Source organism: Zalophus californianus, chromosome 11 (assembly GCF_009762305.2).
Source record: "Zalophus californianus isolate mZalCal1 chromosome 11, mZalCal1.pri.v2, whole genome shotgun sequence".
Taxonomy (NCBI): Eukaryota; Metazoa; Chordata; class Mammalia; order Carnivora; family Otariidae; genus Zalophus; species Zalophus californianus.
The window spans coordinates 61,400,634-61,413,475 of NC_045605.1; the positions used below are offsets into that span (position 1 = coordinate 61,400,634).

A 12,842-nucleotide genomic window follows, 5' to 3' on the forward strand; every position below is an offset into this window, starting at 1 on the left:
GTGCCAAGACTTTCCAGATCATTATTTTATCCTTTGTGGCCTGCCTGGGGCTTGAATATAGCATAAGCTCAACAAATAATTCTAGGATTGAATTGAAATGCTGAGGATTCCGGCTGTATCATTGTACTTCACATTTTTTCTTACACAAACATTCTTGCCAGAGTAAGCCAGGGCAGGAATAAAAATGTAGTGACTGGGTGCCTAGCTGATACAAGTCCTAGTACATACCCTTTCCTGGCACCTTACTTGGTGCCCTCCCACTGTTATTGCTTTGTAAGTTTCCATTCTATTTCCTTTCTTTCATTTCCCCTCCTCAGATTTTCAGTTTCGTTTCTACCCAGTTCCTCTAGGGAAACTCCCTTGTGAAGACTAGTTTTCTGGCTTGGTGAGTGAATCTTGCCCATACCTGCATCTGATCTCCACTGAATGAAGACTTCTGTACTTCAGCCTAAAGGTTTGTGGGGCAGTTTGTGAAGGAAAAGGGCAGGAAGTTTGGGAGGAAGAGATTGAATGTGTTTGGATGAGTTTAATTTGTGCTTCTGAAGCTGCTCTGAATTCACCCAAGAGCCAGCTTGTATGTTTAATGCAGAAGAGAGGTGCATTGAGTCTGGGGGTGGCATGACCGCTGAAAAAGGGAGACTTAAGAACACTGAGAGCCTTGTTGGTTTCTTGGAGGGATCATTATTTCTCCAGGCTGAATTACTCTCATCTGCTTTCTCTTCTGTAGTTTCTACTTTTCTACCTTGCCAACGAGAGCCAAAATAAGTTGTTGTTTTTTTTTCAGATACAGAAAATCTCTTCCTCTTTTACACCAACAAAGCCTATGAGATGGAGCTCTGTTTTCCCTCTTCATAAAAGCCCGAACTCCTGGACAGAGCCAGTAGAGATAAAGAGTCCTTATCTGGACTTGTGGGAGGGAAAGGGATCTTAGGGGCTGTGCCGGGCAGAAGACACTCTTGAAACTTACCTTTTACTCTTTTTGTCCTGGTAACTACTGGGAAGCTGTCCAGAATCTTCCTGATAAATCACCAGACTTCTGGCCAGCCTGATGAAAGAGGCTGGATGATCAGACTGCTTGTCCATCTCTGCAGCTCCCCCATGGTCACTTGTCTCTCTGGAGCTCCAGCCACAGGGAATTTGTTCTCTTTTCAGTGTGCCCATGGCTTACTCTCACCTCAGCAGCACCCCATGACACTCTGGTGTCTACTCTTGATTCAGAACTTGTTCTCCATCATCTTAGACACACCTTTCCATTGCTTTTTAAGCTCAACTCCTTACTGCATTTCCCCTGCACAGAGCTAAGGAAAGGAGTTGGTAATTTCTCAGAAATAACTCCACCTTAATCTTGCCTCAGGGACACCTTGTCCCTGATCTGTATGTTACATATTTTGATGTGTACTTTCCTTTCCTCTCACTTTTCAGAAGTCACTGGTCTGTGTCTTACATCTAGACAAGGTTCATATCCGGTTTATATTGTTTACTCAGGGGGCTAGTACAGGGTCCAATGGATGGGAGAAAGTGGGTTTTGAAATTTAAAAAATATTTTGATTAAATTCACAAGAATAAAAGCATATAGCTATGAGGAAAGAATTGTATTAACACCTACTGAACATTCAATAAATATTAAGCATCTATAAAAGATTATATTCTGGGTGAGTGAGAGAAAATAAACAAATAGCAAAAGAAAAATGCAGTATGAGAAAAGATGAAAAAAAGAAACAATAGCACTAAGAGACAAAAAGCCCACCACAAGGCTCTGTGTCTACGGTGTGCCCTGGTAAAGGGCTTTGCAATTTGAGATAGATTTCAGGTTAGGTCTCAGTGTGGGAAGGTGATTTTGAGCTGAGTTTTCAAGGAATGGATGGATTTAAGATGAATTTTTGCCCAGAGTGATCAAGGAACACGTAAGGCAAGCAGTATGGGTTGGGGAGGGCTAGGAGCTAGACTGAGGGGATGAGGCAGTAGGAAAGGAGGTGTAAGGTGAACCTAACTCTACCGTGATAAAGACTGACTCAAACTGAATGACATGGATTTGAGCAGAGGAATGGCAAGATTAATGGGAGCTTCAAAAAAAAAATCATTCTTGCTGGTGGTGTGAACAGTGATGAAAGCAGATTGTATGAGATGAATGACAGTATCAGGGAGACTGGTGGGGAAACTGTTCCAGAAATCCAGGTAAAAGACTCAGTTGGATGGGATCTAATTTGAAAAGACAGACAGGGATGAGCCTGCCATAGCCTTAGGGACATGGACTTCTATGACAAAATGACTGCTTTGAAAAAAGTTGACCTCAGACCTTGAGCTCTCGGGGGACAGGGCCATTCATGTGGGGCAGATTAAACCCTGGACTCCAAGGGGTGGTAGAAGAGGGAGCACTGAATGTAGAGAAATGCAGAGGAATTGCAACACTTCTGAGTTCCCCAGGTCTCTGGATGCCAAGAACAGGCCCTGCTTTCCCGCTGGCAGCTCCTGACCCAGGGAACAGAGGAAGTATCAAGGATGTTATCTAAACTCCTCACAGGACTTTCTCTCCTTATTGTGGAGACACTTTCATTTTTCTCGTCTAAACTGTGCAGACCTCTGTGCAGACCATCAGGATAGAGTGAGATAAGGAAACTTGGGATCTAGTTGGCCCTTACCCTACTGGAAACTCCTACATTTGTACCATCTCCAAGGGGAGCCTACATTTTGTCTCTGTGTCGGTCTGTCTGGTTTAGGTGGAGAGAGTTTCAGTGATGTCACACTTCTTCAATGATAGAATAAAGAATAAATGAATAGAGGAAACATAAGCATTTATGTTAGTTTTCTAGGGCTGCCATAAAAAAACACATCACAAATGGTTGGCTTAAGTGAAATATATTTTCTCCCAATTCTGGAGTCTAAAATTACAACATCAAAGGTGTTGGTCGGGTTCGTCCTTTTGTGGGTGGTGATGGAAGCTCTGGTCCCTGTCTCTGCTAGTTTCTGGAGCTTGCTGGCAATCTTTGGTGTTCCCTAGTTTGTAGATGCACCACCCTGATCTCAGCTTTTGTCTTCACTTGGCCTTCTCCATGTACGCATATCCATCTGTACATCTAAATTGACTCATTTTGTGAGGACACAGTCATGTTGATTTAAGGCGCATCAGAATGGCTTCATTTTAACTTGATCATCTGCAAAGACACTCTATTTCCATGTAAAGTTACATTTACACATACTAGGGGTTAGGACTTTGACCTCTTTTGGGGGAATATAATTTAACCTGTAATAGCACCCAATCTGTTTGAAACAGAACACACTTTATCTCTCTACCTATGACCTTTGTTCTATACAAAGTGTAGAGTCTTCTCTCCCATGACCAACAGATTCCTCATTGGAATTTATGTTTCTTGAGTATCTGTCATGTGTGTGATCCTATGTGTATATGAAGCTGTTCTTTTCCACCCTAAAAACGCTCCTTTAGGTGCCCATCGATAGATGTTCTTGCTGTATGTCCAGGCCAAGGTAAAATCCCATCTACAAATACAAGACTCTCCAGAACCACCAAGCTGGTCTTCGTATCTCCATTTTCACACATCCATAGCAATGGGTATCCATCTAGTTCTTACAGCCTTTACCTCTGTTTGTCTTTGTTAATATCTGCGCAGTAATGGAGAGAGCTCTGAAAGAGGATCCTGAGAGCAAGAACAGCCTCAGTTGTCAGGACAGAAGAAGCCGGGGGAGCGCTGCAATGGATTTTCCAGCGCAGGTGAATGTACAGAAGGATGTGACCTGCCCCATCTGCCTGGATCTTCTGACAACGCCCCTGAGCCTGGACTGTGGCCACAGCTTCTGCCAAGCTTGCATCACTGCAAAAAGCAAGGAGTCAGGGGCCAACCAAAGAGGGGAAAAGAACTGCCCAGTGTGCCAGCGTAAATACCAGTTTTGGAATCTCCGACCTAATCAGCCCCTGGCCAACATAGTGAAGAAAGTCAGGGAGAACATGAGCCCACAGCAGAAAAATCTCTGTAAGCACCATGGAGAAAAACTCCTGATCTTCTGTAAGGAGGATGGGAAGGCCATTTGCCAGCACTGTGCCCAGTCTGTGGAGCACCGTGGTCATCAAATATTCTTCATGGAAAAGGTGGTCATGGAATGTCAGGTAGGCCCAAGGGTGAAGGTGGATGGGGCAGAATGGTACCTCAAGTGAATCCTTCACTTTTTGAAACTACTTTCTTCCCTTGGTCATCATAGAACTGAGCTCTGCTATCTCTTTCTGTACCCTTTGCTCAGCTTCTGAGATTTAAAGGATATTTCTGTGCATTCTTTCATTTGATCAGAAATAAGTCTAGCCTACAAAGAGCAGTTGGATGAGTGGAAAAATGCTTCCCAAGATAAATTCTGATTGTGCCTTTGAGCAGAAGAAACCCTTCTGGGGAACACGGTTGGTTGGATGTGGGGAACATGTCACTGAGATGAAAGGACTTTCCTTGCGGCAGGCTCAGTTCTTCCTCTAGGAAAAGAGATAATCAGGTTACTCTTCATCAAGGGATGGTAGCTTGCATCACCCAGGGATACAGAGTACATTAATCTCTTCAGAATTTTGTCTACATCCTAGATTCTAATCACCAGTTTCATTTCTGTAACCTAGTCTCTTCTGAGATGAGTCTGTTTTCTTTCCTCTATCCAGGTGCTAAGAAAGCTCATAGCTTGACTCTGGTGATTCTTTTCTCACAGGAAAAGCTCCAGGCAGCTCTGAAGAAGCTGAGGAAGGAGCAGCTGAAAATGGAGGAGTTGGAAGCTGACATCAGGGAGGAGAAAGCTTCCTGGAAGGCAGGAAGAGATATTTCCTGAGGGAGTTCTGAAAAAGAAAACTGGGCAGCACCTCAGTCCAGTCACAAGGAGGCCCCTTCCTCTGTGACCTCAGAATTAAGGAGTTCAGGGGATTCTCAATTAGTCCTCATTTCATTCCTTCCCTGTTGGGGGTTGGGTGCCAGAGAGTACAAATATCACAAGTGAAACCAAATATTTGGAGGTGAAGGCATGGAGGAAAGCAATGTAAAAATGACTCATGAATCCCATGTCCCATATGCATCATCAACTTTGAGGCACTAACACTTGCAGAAAACACACTGAGAAAAGCCCAGCGTTCCCTACTTAGGAGCTGTGGGTGGAAGGGCTTCCTATGCGGTGTGGCGTGATTATCCAGGACAGGTGTCTGCAATCCAAGCCTCATCCCGGTGTCACTTTGTGTCTCAGGGTGGGCCTTGTTAAAGTAGACTTTAATCTACTCCTTTGGGAGAAACTCAAGAGCAAATAGTGGGGAAATGACTTTCTCAGTAGTTGCTCACTGCCTGTTCCCTTCTCTTTGAGAAGTCCCTGAGGAAAATAGTTCTTGTCTTGGCTCCCAGGCCCAGACAATGTAGGCCCTTGGCCAGACAGACTGACTGCCTCTTTCTCTTCTCATCCCCAAAGAGTCATATGCAGACTGAGAGACAGAGGATTCTGAAAGGGTTTAATGAAATAAGAGGCACCCTGGACAGCGAGGAGAAGAGGGTGCTGCAAAAGCTGGAGGAAGATGAAGTGAATGTGCTGGATAACTTGGTAGTGGCCAAAGACCAGCTGGCCCGGCAGAAGCAGTGCTTGAGAGAGCTCATCTCAGACATCCAGCATCAGATATGGGGGTCGTCAGCAGACAAAGTGCAGGTAAGTCTTGGGTTGGAGCTCCTACAGGATGAGATTCAGGGGAAACAGACAAAATCGCCTTCTCTGCTGGGTCCCTGCACTTTCTTCCCCCTGGTGACATTCAAGGCTCTTGGGCCCCTCAGTACCTCTTCTCTGTCATTTCGGGTGTCCTAGGGATAATTCAAATTATGAACGACAAGGGAAATGGCCATTGTTAGCAATTTATGAAAGTCAGTGCAAAATATTTGGAGAGAAATTCTTCATAAGCTCCCATTATCTGCCATCTTGCATTTGTAAGGCATCTCTTCACTGAGTTTAGTCAACTAACACCAATCTCTGTTTATGTTTGATTTTCTTGTTGTGTTGAGTCCAGACTGTGCAATACCTGTGGATTTGATTTGCATTGCCTGAGTGTAGACCACTAATGTTTAGCATCTTTTCATGTGGTTTATTGGACATTTGTATATCTTCTTTGGAGAAACATCTCTTCAAATTCTTTCCCCATTTTTCCAATTAGGTTGTTTGCTTTTTGTTGTTGAGTTGTAGGAGTTTGTTGCATATTCTCTAGACTAATACCTTATCAGATATATGATTTGCAAATATCTTATCCCTTTCTGTGCATTGTCTCTTCGCTGTCTTCCTGGCGTCCTTTGATACACAGAAGTTTTTAACTTCTTTGTGGTCCAACTTAGTTATTTTTCTTTTATTCCCTGTGCTTTTTTGGGTCATATCCAAAAACTCATTACCAAATCCAGTATTGTGAAGATTTTTCTTTTTGTTCTGTTCTAACAGTGTTATACTTTTAGATCTTAAGTTTAGATCTTTAATTGATCTTAAATTATAATTTATATGTGAAATAAGTCATCCATGTTTAAAATTATTGTAACCATTGTATTATGTTGAGCCTTTTTGGGGGGAAATATTTGTTAAAAAGGGTGAGGAGATGGTAGCCAGTGAAGGGGTGGGCTGTATGGGACATTTGTTTGTCCAACCTCAATTCCTTACCTTTTTTTGGTAATGACCTCTTCAATTACCCATTCAGGAACCATCCTTACCCTCAGTCCATGTAGTTGGTTAGGGTTTGTAAAATCAGCAGCATCAGGGAGGTACGTGTCTCTCAATTCTAAGTAAATCAGAATATCAGATTCCTATCCAATGATGCGGTAATTATTTTAAGATATATGCACCTGACCCAGTTTAGGTCAATGATTTTTATGCCTTAGAATTTCACTATCATGACTAGAAAGAGAAGTTCTCTTTTTCACCAAGTAATATATCAGGGATTATCATTTAAACCAGGAGATGTGAGTTGATTCCATACAGAGTCTAAGAAGAAAGTCAGTATTGCAGGTGGAAAATAGAATTTTGAGAACAGATTCTGAGGACAAGCTTTTCATTTAAAAACCTAGCTATGTGGAGTTGGTGGGGGGTGGGAGGGTTTGGGTGGCTGGGTGATAGACATTGGGGAGGGTATGTGCTATGGTGAGCACTGTGAAGTGTACAAGCCTGATGAATCACAGATCTGTACTTCTGAAACAAATAATGCAATATATGTTAAAGAAAAGAGGAAGAAGAAGATAGCAGGAGGGGAAGAAGGAAGGGGAGTAAGTTGGAGGGGGAGACGAACCATTAGAGACAATGGACTCTGAAAAACAAACTGAGGGTTCTAGAGGGGAGGGGGGTGGGGGGATGGGTTAGCCTGGTGATGGGTATTAGAGAGGGCACATTCTGCGTGGAGCACTGGGTATTACGCACAAACAATGAATCATGGAACACTACATGAAGAACTAATGATGTAATGTATGGTGATTAACATAACAATAAAAATTATAAAAAAAAAAAACCTAGCTATGACTCAAGTTACACCTGCCCTGGAATTTATTCTTTTTTCTTTTAAATTTAAACCAGTTTTAGTCATATACAATAACAACAAAAAAGCCTAATCAGAGAATAAAACTTTATCTGAGGATGTGGAGCCAACTGGTGGCCAAGTCATTGTTGGTATAAAAGGGGTTAGGCTGGAGAGAGGGAAACCAAATATATTATTACATTTCTGTTCAAAAAATAAGGCAAATAATGGCTATGCTGGGAATAAGAAGATGACTAAAATATTTTCAGGATATAGGCTAGACTGACTTAATACAATATTGGAATTCAGAGTTGGATATTATAGTTTCTAAAACAGTGACTTGAGCAGATATTGGTATAATTTTGGACAATGGAATGTAAATAGTTGGGAAATGGTAAGTTACATTTTAGACTTCCTCAGGTTCTGGCTCCTGTGGCTTATTTCATGCTTAAAATTTGGGGAGATTACCTGTAGGTAGTGTAGAGGAGATATATAGAATGGGTAGAGGGAAGCCAGATAAACATCTGTTTGAAGTTCTTGTTTACTTGTTCCTGCAGCAAAAGAAAGTATACTTTTTGAGAACTATTATTATTGATTATTCATATTTGACTTTCCAGAGCCTGGAATGATGTCTGGCAAATATGGTTTTCACTTTTATTTGTGTCTAGAATAAATAAAAGGATAATGAATTAATGAGGTCTTCTCATGAACGTATTTTTTTAAATGTCAAGTCTCTTATCATCTTTTTAAATATATCCCATCTCCAAATACTGGAAATCACCTTTCTAACATAATCACATGAGTCCTTGGGATGGTTGATCTTGGTCTTATCTCTACATTTTGTCCTCCATATTCTGATAATCTCCTTATTCATATCATACCAAGGGGCTTTAGGGGTCTAAGTTGCATAAAACTTTTTAAGGTAGGAGGGCTTATATCTCCTTGGAGGGTTGCCAGACCAAATGCAGGATGCATAATTAAATTTTAATTTCAGATAAACGATAAATTGTTTTTTTTTTAGTAGAAGCATACCCTGGTATCCTAAATATTGTAGGAGGCATACTTAAACTAAAGCATATTTGTTATTTACCTAAAATTAAATTTTAACCAACCATTTTTATTTTCTAAACATGGCAATCCTATACTTGACTCATGTTTTCTCTCTTCTCCCCAGGATATGATTAATGTCATGAAAAGGTAAGTGTGGGAGACCAGGTATGGTCCTTTTTTATGTGAGGACAGAATTATAGCCATGAGAGTTATCTTGGGATCAATCAAAATTAAAAAAAGAAAAACACAGAGCTGGGGAATTTGGGAATTATATCATTTCAAATTTTTGATCAAAGATGAAGGCTTTCAATGGAATTTGGGTGGTGGGAGGTCACAGAGCTAGGGCCAATAAGACCATGATTTCACTCATTCTGGTCAAACTTCAGTCTCTGCCTCAGTTTGTTTCCATATTTCATAGGTGCCTATCATGTTTCAGAGAAGACACTGTCTTCCATCTGCCAGGCCCCCAAATGTTCCACAAGGACAGCTCCTTTGCATTTATTTTCTTCCTGATGTTAGAAGAAACAGGTCTTTCTAGTGGTTTTATTTGGACTTCCAAAAAAAAAAAAGTCTCCAGTTTTGGGGAATAGTGGCTTTCATCCTGGTACCAATAATTAATCTCATCTTGCTTACACACTTTAGCATCTTGTAGAAAATATGGTCTTCCTGTGTCTAAAGTTGCCTACCTTGGCAGTATAAGGTCTTCCCAAACACATGAAATTCAGACCACTATTAATTTGGTGTCATAACTTCTCCTTTTCCAGATGTTTGTGATGTTTCCCCAGAGAATATAACCTTAAATATTAATACCTGGACTTCTGTACTGGGATAAGAGGCTTTAGAGATCCTTCAGACTTTTAATACAGGAGCTCCATACTTGATAACCTAAATCCTTCAGGAGCCGGGCTCTGGAGCTTCTTTACTGATCACCTGCCTGGGAACTCACATCTGCGGCCTGTCCCAGGTGGAACCACTAAGATGGCAGTGACTCCTTCATATATCAAATACTTTTTTTAGAGGTATCAAGTACCTTTTAAAGGCATCATTATTTAATCTAGTTTTATTATTTTTAAGGACTAGAGTGTGCAGTTAATTTTTCCATTTTAGAATGAAGAACATGAGCTTCTTTGAGGTGAAGATCTTCTGAAGGTCACACAGAGGGTAAATGGAAAGGTAGATATGAGCATATTTCTTCCGGTTGCAGCATCAGTGCTCATTCCATCCAGCCCCCCTCCTCAGTATCTCCGGTGGAGAGCATTCAAGTGAATCAGTGGAGTGAAAAGTAAGGGAAACAGTGGTCTTGCAGAGACACAAGGTCAGAAGTGTGGGGTGATCAATTTTTGTCTTCTCTAGGAGTGAGAGCTGGACCTTCAAGAAGCCAAACATTGTTTCCAAGAAACTGAAGAGTACATACTTAATTCCAGATTTGAGTGGGATGCTGCAAGTGTTTAAAGGTAAGGAGAGTCAGAGGAAGGTTGTGGGTGTGGAATTCTTGTAGTATCAGGGCAAAATGGGAGAGAGGATGTTGTTTGTAGACGAGAGAAGATCTAGGCTTGACAAGGAGAGCTAGATCTCTAATGCTGAAGGTGTGATCAGACCTAAGGGGGAATGGTCAAGGTGTCTGGTTCATCATCTCATTCCCCAGTTCATAGCCTCACAGGACGCCCCTCCCTGTCCCCATTCTAGTGAGAAGATAGGTATCAGTGTTTACTCCTTGCTTCTAACAACATCATTGAAACTTTTGTCATTTCAGAGCTGACAGAGGTCCGACGCTACTGGGGTAAGAAGGAGTTACCGGTTCTTCAAATCACATATTCTGATCCCTTTTTAGACGTTGTGGTTACTGTCAGGTCCTATGATCTTAGCTTCATGTGTTCCTCCCCAAACACGCATGCTTACAACAGTTCTTAAGTGTCCTACTCATCTCTCACCCATCAACATAAGTTCCTCCCAGTCAATTCCTGATATTCCACCTCCTGATGTCACAACACACACCCACTCTGTATCCATCACCTGACCCTGTCATTTTTCCTACAGTGGACGTGATGCTGAAGCCAGTCAATGCTCTTTCGAATATTGCCCTTTCTGCTGATAAAAGACAAGTGAAAGCTGTGCACAACTTCTCGCTTAAAAATATATTTCTAAGCGATTTCTCTGGTTTTGATATCTTGGGCTGCCAATGTTTCTCCTCAGGGAAGTATTACTGGGAAGTAGATGTGTCTGAGAAGATTGCCTGGATCCTCGGGGTGTACAGTAAAGCAAGAAACCTCAAGAGAAAAGGGAGCTCTGGGTTTGTTTTTGATCCAAATGTAAAACATTCAGATGTTTACTCTAGATACACACCTCAATTTGGCTACTGGGTTATTGGGTTACAGAATGGATCTGAGTATAAGGTCTTTGAGGAGTCTTCCACCTCTGATTCCAAGGTCTTGACTCTTTTCATGCCTGTTCCTCCTTGTCGTGTTGGGGTTTTCCTAGACCATGAAGCACGTATTGTCTCATTTTTCAACGTCACAAACCAGGGGTCACTCATCTACAAGTTTTCTAATTGTCAGTTTTCTCAGACCACTTACCCATATTTCAATCTTTGGAACTGTCAACACCCAATCACCCTGTGCACACCGACTTCCTGAACCTTCTTAGTCCCTCTCCTACTTCTGTGTAGCGCCCCTTGTCCTGGGGTTCATCTACACCTGAGCTCATCTGCACCATTCTGAACACATCTTCTTTCTTTTCTCCATCTTTCATTTTAGAATGTTTTTGGAATAGTCTGCTAGGACTGCTGTAACAAAGTCCCCCCAAACAAAGGCTAACAACAGAAATTTCTTGTCTCACAATTCTGGAGGCTGAAGTCTGAGAGCAAGGTGTCAGCAGAGTTTGTTTTCTGAAGGCTGTGAGGGAAGGTTCTATTCCTTGCCTTGCAGATGGCTGTCTTCTCTCAGTATCTACTCAAATCATCTTCCCACTTTGCATTTCTCTGTGCCTAAATCTCCCTTTTTCTAAGGACACCAGTCAGATTGGAAAAGGAGCCACCCTAATTGCATCATTTTAATTTAATCTAAAAACCCTATCTCCAAAAGGTCACGTTCTCAAGTATTGGTGGTTAAGATGGTAACATATGAATTTGGGGGGAACACAAGTCAACTCCACAGTCTTTTATACATCCCTACCATGCAGTGAAAGCTTGATGTTTTCTTCCTAATATTTTGTTTTCATTGGGGGAGAATGCTTTATTTTTCCTTATTAGTTTTTGCTTAGTATTAGGAGAGACTGCCTATTTGCAAAGGGAACACATCTAATCCCTTCTATAGAAAGAGCAGTATTGCTGTACCTCCTCTGACATCGCTTTTTCTCGTTCCCTCTGCTGTTGAATGGAATTAACAAAGGGAAAGTTATCAATTCTATCTAAGTGCATAGGACATAGAACAATGCATAGGGATCTGTCACTAGGTACTGGATCCTTCAGAGTGGATTGCCTTATCAATGGCACCCCTTTATGTATCACAGAGTTAAAGCAGAAGCACATAAGTAAAATATTTATCAAGAGTAGATTTTTGGTGCTCAGAGTTTCTGAGGTCAAATCTTGTCTCATTACTTAAAAGCCGTGTAAACTTGAGCAACTTACTTAGCACCTCTTGGTCTCACTTTCCTAAGTCTTTAACAGCTGTTAAAGACTGTACCTATTTCCTAGGGTCACACTGAGAAACCAAATTTTATTAAATGGGGAGCACTTACCTAAGAGTCTTATTTGTAAGAATCAATATTTTTATTGCGGAAAAATTATAAGCTGTATCGATGAGAAACAATTTGTTTTGTTTTGTTTTGGTTTGGTTTTGCTTTAATAAAATGATAATTGACTCTACTGAAGTCTCATTTCGCAGATCCTAAAATCCCATGCAGACAGTATGGCTTTTCATGATGTGTCCTGTAGAGAAGGTCAGGTCTAGGCTCAGCTGTGCTTATGAGAGACAGCCTTCTGGTGCTCAGTCCTCTTCCTTGTGGTGAAACACCGGAGTATGCCACTGCATTGACCACCCTCTGCACTCTCCCCCTTCTCCTCCTCCCCCTCCCCCCTCAGTCGTCCCCTTCTCCCCCTTCTCCTCCCCCTCCTCCCCATCCTTCTCCATCCTCTCCTCCTTTCCTTCTCCTTCTTTAAAGAATATGAAATGGGGGCGCCTGGGTGGCTCAGTCGTTAAGCATCTGCCTTCGGCTCAGTCATGATCCCAGGGTCCTGGGATCGAGCCCCGCATAGGGCTCTTTGCTCGGAGGGAAGCCTACTTCTCCCTCTCCCACTCCCCCA

The 12,842-nt window shown here is 41.9% G+C and overlaps 1 protein-coding gene across 1 annotated transcript; it reads left to right on the forward strand.

Annotated features, from left to right (window-relative positions):
- Positions 1–318: 318 nt before the first annotated feature.
- LOC118356077 (E3 ubiquitin-protein ligase TRIM22-like) lies at positions 319–12,404 on the forward strand. The gene is made up of 8 exons (XM_035722823.1): positions 319–454; positions 3,627–4,120; positions 4,696–4,791; positions 5,434–5,664; positions 8,667–8,689; positions 9,896–9,996; positions 10,296–10,322; positions 10,580–12,404. The coding sequence occupies exons 1-8, from the start codon at positions 427–429 to the stop codon at positions 11,173–11,175; spliced, it is 1,596 nt and encodes a 531-aa protein (XP_035578716.1). The 5' UTR covers positions 319–426; the 3' UTR covers positions 11,176–12,404.
- Positions 12,405–12,842: the final 438 nt, after the last annotated feature.

What these genes read in the sequence shown, in the direction of transcription:
- LOC118356077 (XM_035722823.1), top strand. Translation starts at nt 427, where the DNA reads ATGAAGACTTCTGTACTTCAGCCTAAAG. An exon ending in TTCTGTACTTCAGCCTAAAG is followed by an intron (nt 455 to 3,626) that starts GTTTGTGGGGCA and finishes ATATCTGCGCAG; the next exon opens with TAATGGAGAGAGCTCTGAAA. An exon ending in CGTCAGCAGACAAAGTGCAG is followed by an intron (nt 5,665 to 8,666) that starts GTAAGTCTTGGG and finishes TCTTCTCCCCAG; the next exon opens with GATATGATTAATGTCATGAA.